This window comes from Perkinsus marinus (genome assembly GCF_000006405.1).
Source record: "Perkinsus marinus ATCC 50983 genomic scaffold scf_1104296970858, whole genome shotgun sequence".
NCBI lineage: Eukaryota > Perkinsozoa > Perkinsida > Perkinsidae > Perkinsus > Perkinsus marinus.
In genome coordinates, this window is record NW_003202288.1 from 130,570 (window position 1) to 137,068 (window position 6,499).

The window sequence follows — 6,499 nt, forward strand, 5'->3', positions numbered from 1 at the left end:
GGTGATGGATGTGGGCTTCTCTCTGGGAAAGTTGACGAGCCCGACTCGATGTGTATCAGGCCATGCGACTCGACATCCAAATCTTTCAAGTCCACGTTGAAATCGCCAACCACCACACACAGTCCCGGAGGAGCTCGATTCCATAGGTGCCTTATTGCCTTGGCGATCTCTTCCAAATGCACCCGATAACGAGGATCTCCTGGTGAAGCCCTCCATACAAGATGGCAATTACATATCTAACCACAACTCGACAATGCAACCATCAATCTTAACTTACCCGAGTCGGCGCTAAATCCGTCCGTCTTAGAGGAGGCCAGAGATCAACACACGCCGTTCTCTCCAGTGGTAGATCGGTAACCCTAGCGCCTTTGAAGACTCTTTCGTCCCAGACAACGACGTTTCCCAACGAATGTGTTAAAGCCGCGAACTCGAATCTAATCGCGCCTGAGATGCAAGCATCCACATAGCCCATCTCGCTGAGGCCGCTACGCTCCGGTAATGATTGCTGCAACTTCGAGGCGAACTCCTCCTGGAGGAGTTGGTTCGTCGAGAACTCCTGTAAACAACACACCGCCGTGGATGGATATTGCAGGAAAAACTCGCGGACAACATGCAAGGCCGGACCCAGGATACCTGAGGGCAAACCTAAATAACAAATTGGGTCACCGCGGGTCTACGCCTGGCATATTGTTCGATATTCTCATTCTTGCTGAAGGCGTTGTTACGATGTTCTCTAATTCGATCGAATCGAGCCCGAGTCATCACATTCCACGTCATGACCGGTATAGAAGGGTGCACCCAATAGACCTGTTAAGCAGTGGTCTAGCAATATCATAGCTACTGAATGACCTGTGGGAAGTGGTCAGAAACCTCTTGTGTAACCGTGTCCACACGTAGCAGAGAGCTTCGCGGAATCCGTGGTCGTTGATTCGGGATGTTCGTGTCACCCTCTCCTCCTCGTATGTTGCCTATGGTACCCCACGGTGAGCTCTCAGGTGGGAAAAGCGAGTTAGTATATGATAGTTCGCTGGCTCGAGGTCGATCAAAGCGATCCTCGGGAATCCCGCGCACCATCTCTCCTCCAAGTCCTCGATTGAGCATACAAAACGAAAGACAGAACTACAGTGCAGTCGGGTGCTCTGAACGAGGACCAATGTGCTCCTATGAGAAGGTCGTAGAGTTCGCTAAATAAACGCCGAATCGGCATCACCGACTGAAAGCTCACGCCGCCTGTGCGTAGAATTACGACTAGAGTACTGCCAACGTTACGATACGGGTGGAATCATAAGACATGCCAGCTACAGACAACAAACACCTTCAACCTAGCCCAGCGTACACTCTGGAATAGATCACAAGTACTATAGAGCTTCTGCATTGCATGATCTGCATGCAGAGAAGCACTCGCCGTCACATCATCAACAACGTGATGCGGTGGCGACATACAATAAACAAGAAAAAGTGATTTGAGAGTACAATGCACCCAGCTCGTGGAGGAGTGGGGACCCCGCTGAAATCTTGCTAGACTTCGAAGTGATACTGATCTATTCGGAAACACCTCAGCCACAGCGGCCTTACTAACCTCTGGATACCCCCGGTGACACCTCGGGGTGACAGTACATGAGAAGCAGCGGCCTTCTATTGCGACTCGTTACAACGTTGACAACTCCAACACAGAGAGAAAGTAGAAACACCATTGTGCAAATGCAATAGTGATGAACAGTATCAGTAGATCAGGACTCCATATTGGAGCTCTCTGCAGTGATATCCTCAATAGTCGCTATATTCTTCCCACACCGTCGCAGATGCTCTTGATTGAGTATTCTGGACCAGGAGTCCGGGAAAAGGCGAGAACCTGATCGCACATACTCAGGATTCGACATCGACCTCAAGTCCTCACTTGGAACAGACTTCAACGTATCCCACTGTATTCCCCTCAACTCCGCAGCATCAATTCCTTCAATATTGCCTCTCTCCATGCACACTGGTGCACCGTCGTGTTCGACCGCTACTTGGACCCGGACCAGCTGCCTTGGCTTAACGCCACTACGAAGACCATCAGGAACCTCCGCTACAACAATTTTGTCCCACGTACCTGTTCAAGGCCATTTCCAAGCGAGAAAACAACCGATCAAATTCATACGAAGGTATAAAGGACTCTTTTGCTTCTCGGCATCTTCCCCTTTGCTCGTGCCAGCTCCCGCGTCGCATTCAGCAACTACTGCACTCGAAGGCCTCCATACTTGCAAGACCACCGGCATAGCCGTGCCGCCGCTCTTGGACGAATACCCTCCCTCGTCCGCAGTATCGATATAGAAACGCGACAGGTGCTCGTCCCTATAACACAACACCTGCGACGAGATCAACAATACTTGACGACCGTAGGTGGAGCCTACCAGAGGTGTGAGGCCTTGCCAGTACAAGCCTTGCTTGTGCATGAAGATTAGACTATCCGGTTGATAGTCAATACCATCATGGTCTCCATTATAGAGGGAGGCGATAACCTCAGGCGTCGCATCAAACGCCTGAGACGACCCCACAATCACAGTGAGTGTAACTCAGCCACTTCCCGTTGTACCGGGACGTATACGAGGTCCGGCAGCATTGTGTCATCATCGTCACCACTAGCATCAATGCCCATCATAGAGGAGTCTCCCCCGAAAAGATCTTCCCGCCGCGTGTTCATATCTTCTAGCCTTGACTTTAGCCAGTAATGTCGGCACTCCGCGTCCGCGGAAGTAAGTTCACTGTGATTCCAAATAATCACGTCCATCACAAATCTGAGAATAATCAGCACCATCACACAAACCAACGAGGAGGCGAACCCACATAGCCCTGCGGAAGCCCGGCGTCGTGTCGGGATAAACCACATCCAAGACCGTGAGGCCCATACCAGCGAACTCCGGCCCAACATAATAGCTCCAATAGTAGCGGCCGTTTTTGCTACGGAGAGTTGCCGTCCCTGAGGATCATAAGCCGTGACTTCTAATATGATTCTTGATTATACAAGAGATGCCACAGGGCGACCTATTCCGTATCATACGATCCCAACCTCAAGATATTTCCACATTACAAGCCAAGCCGGCCTTACCTGCATGTATAATCAATAGACAATGCTTCCCCTCCGGTCTGATCTTCACCAACCACAATGTGCTCAGGTCTTCAGGAACCTCAACCAGCCAGTCTGGATACCTACACCACAACCCGAGTCATCAGACTCTCACCACACAGTCCAACCTCACATCAGCTGATTAGCCCAGAAGCGAAACCTCTTCACTTTCCGTCGCTGTTTGCCTCTTTTTTTCGCCGCCTTTTCCTTTCCCATTTCCTCATCTTCCCCCTCCACATCATCAGCCACCTCCTCCTCCGCCAGCGGCAAGTCGATTTCGATTCTCTCATTGTCATCAGCCTCCGTTACTTGTGCTATCTACAGGCCAACTCTCCATCACAGTGGAACCCACTCAGCTATACCTGTCGGAGTTCTTCCAACCGCTCCTCCCTCAACTTAGCCCTCTGTGCCTGCAGGGCTTTCCGTCGCCTCTCCAGCTGCGTCGCTCCTCTAGGTTTGAATACTCTGTGGGTGACGATCAGATCTCCATCTTCAGATTGCGGTGACTTCATAGACCCCCAAAACAACCTACTCTGAATCAATATTGATGAATACAATATGAGTACTTGAATATTATACACGATGATATTGATATATAATTTCCAGGAATGCATTGAAAGGAAAGTCCCACCATAATAGTATCGTTCCCCCAACGGCACGCATACTCATCGTACCACTCTCCCGACATTTCTTCTGGCCAGTCCAACACAAACCTCTACCACATCACAGGAAACACTACCAATTGTGGCATCATAGCAAGTAGACCGTGTGATAGAGCATCAAGCCTAGGGATCTTCGACCAGCCGACGCCGAGGTGCGCTCATCCCCACTCCTGCGTCCATCACAGTGTCACCATCATCATCAACACTCTGAGTGCCATCAGAAGACCTATAAAAAGAGCAACTTCCCTGAGACACGCCCAACTCCTCCCTACTCTCGAGCTATATGTTGCCACCGAGGAAGCCCTTCAGGACGCCCTCCAGGATGGGCATGTCTCGTCCGGTGCCGAGCCCGAGTAGACTCAGCTGCCTCACTAGTTCTCTCCACGGACGGTAGAGACAACACCATCGCCGAGCACATTTCCGACAGCTTATTAGCAGAATCTAGCCAATTTCGTATAGCATCATAATGAGCTGAAGATGCCGCAGTGGCAGCCCGCTCAACTCTGAAAAGGAGATTAAAATCCAACGCGCCTTCGAGCCTTACGTACTTGCTGGGAACTTCCAAGAAGCTCTCATTCTCAGCTACAGTGATTCTCCCGCCGTCAACTCGTCCCTCTTCTATCAGTCTCACAACAAGGGCTCTCAACTCCTCCTCAGGCATACACAGCGACTGAGATTGCGAATTTCCCAAACCGTAAATCAGTCTACTTACATCTGCCAGATAAACCAGTCGCACCCGACGATACGGCCTCACCAGCGCCTCCAGCACCTTCAGACGCACATTCAGTAGTAGTATGCCGACGTACTCCTTGATGAAGGCATCGCGAGTAATGCTAGCAACAACTCTGAAAACCTATCAGAGCCAAGCCAGAAGCCCACCTTGTATTGTTATGAAGAAGTCCACTCAACGCCTTCACATCTCCCGCCTCATACAGTCGCCTTATCTCGGACATAACGGACACCTCGGGGTCATTCTGATACCTTAGCACGATTATTGTCATACCATCTACCGCAACTATGTACTACACTTTCGCTTCCCTCGAGTCAAACGGGTTGATATCAGATAGTGAGAGCATCGATGCCAATACAACATACCTACTACGCTGAGGGCAAAGGCAGCAACAAGTCCCTGCCTCACTTCAGTATAGTCTTGGCCCGAGTATTGCCAGCCTCTTGGTAGTTCTTGAAGGATTCAAAGAACTCATTATAAGCATCATTCCACCTTCGCTCCGCCATAAACAGTTTCCCACCGCTCTCACGTATAACCGCCACATTACGAGGGTCCGCGATGGTATGCGTGAGACTGAGCGTCTTGGGGTAGATGCCGCGCACTTTGGCATTGTCCTTCTCTGCTACGGCAACTTGCAGCTCCAGGGAGTACACCTGAATGATGGCGACTCCAACCCCCTATATGGTGAACTAATACATCGAGGAGTTTAGCACTCTTAGCACCCTCATCACCACTGTAGTCGAAGTCTTCAACATGTGAGTGTAGCTCAGCGAGGACCTGCAAAGGTCACAATTTCCTCTTCCGAAAGCACCCTGGTTCAAATCCCAGGACTACCTTCTTTATTCTATCAGTCTGGCCCTTAGCCAAATAGAGCCTCGCCAACTTCAACGACGTAGCGAACCACAGCCGATCATTCCTAGCACTCTTCAGAGCCTCCAGAGTAAGCTCATACCTACAGCATCATCATCACCAACACCTCCAAAATAGCCCCTACACTGCCTGGAGTTGACTATCCCCCGACGCTTCTTCCTCAGGTGACGGCGGCGGTCCTCCTGACATGCTACTCACGGTGGTCGGGGACAACTGAGGAACTAAGTATCTTAGGTTCGACGTGGTAAGATACAGATGAGGTCCCCGATAGTATCCTTTTAGAAGTCTTCCACCGCCTTACCGCATCAATAACAAAATCGATCGCCTCCTGAGCCTCATTCTTTGAGACCCGTCCCATATAAGACAACAGTTGCCTATACGAAGCCTCCACTACGTCCGAGGGATACCCCAATCGGCATTGCAATACCACAACATGACGAAGTGCCTTGAACCGCCTACAAGTAGCTGCCTCTCCATTCCTACACTCCTGGACACAACAATACCCACCACGCGATCGAGTCGTCCTTCATCGTCTCCTTCTCCAGTCTGATGACCTTATTAAAGTGCTCCAACGCTACAGCGGGGTTCGATCGGAAGTGGTCTGAATTGATCCCTCCCATTCCACTTCCCCTCAGCCGAGCCCACCAGTGGCATCATAATAAGCGTTCTCGAGCTCAACAGCATCATCGTCCATCTCCTCCTCCTCGTCAACATCGTAGTCTTCATCGACGTAGTAGTCCCCATCCGATTCGTACACGAATTCTACCACATGTACGACCTTTCACACAACACCAGTCTGTCAGCGCTCACCTTCGACATCTGACATCAGTCACTTGCTCCCCCTTCCAGTAAAAACGACGAGGAAAAATCAAACTACTGAAAAATTTCCGAAGCACTAGCAATGGACCTATAAGCCTCATAGGAATGGCCAAACCGTACGTTTTACGGTACGGCATTTGCCGCACCACAGCCCGAGAATTGACAATGGTATGGTACAATCACCATGTTTCTTATAGTATAAGGTCCTCAGTTCCACAGTAAACTCTACCCTAAGTGCAACCACTCTAACCTCCCTAGACCAACCAAGAGAAATGGTGTACTAAACTCAAGGCTCTTAGCGTATCACAAGCT

At 50.3% G+C, this 6,499-nt stretch overlaps 2 protein-coding genes across 2 annotated transcripts; both read right to left on the bottom strand.

The window, feature by feature from the left end:
* Positions 1-1,730: 1,730 nt before the first annotated feature.
* Positions 1,731-3,794, bottom strand: Pmar_PMAR024508 (conserved hypothetical protein; the record flags this gene model as incomplete). The annotated part of the gene is made up of 10 exons (XM_002767268.1): positions 1,731-1,852; positions 1,898-2,092; positions 2,141-2,348; positions 2,394-2,522; positions 2,576-2,777; positions 2,827-2,959; positions 3,089-3,189; positions 3,240-3,424; positions 3,469-3,612; positions 3,738-3,794. The coding sequence occupies 10 exons, from the start codon at positions 3,792-3,794 to the stop codon at positions 1,731-1,733; spliced, it is 1,476 nt and encodes a 491-aa protein (XP_002767314.1).
* A 59-nt stretch (positions 3,795-3,853) lies between these two features.
* Pmar_PMAR024509 (COP9 signalosome complex subunit, putative) lies at positions 3,854-6,231 on the bottom strand. Its single transcript, XM_002767269.1, has 14 exons — positions 6,179-6,231; positions 6,014-6,130; positions 5,876-5,969; positions 5,670-5,823; positions 5,493-5,581; positions 5,333-5,450; positions 5,195-5,275; positions 4,907-5,151; positions 4,795-4,863; positions 4,648-4,749; positions 4,481-4,601; positions 4,317-4,438; positions 4,041-4,271; positions 3,854-3,994 (listed from the first exon to the last, which is right to left on the bottom strand). The coding sequence occupies exons 1-14, from the start codon at positions 6,192-6,194 to the stop codon at positions 3,892-3,894; spliced, it is 1,662 nt and encodes a 553-aa protein (XP_002767315.1). The 5' UTR covers positions 6,195-6,231; the 3' UTR covers positions 3,854-3,891.
* Positions 6,232-6,499: the final 268 nt, after the last annotated feature.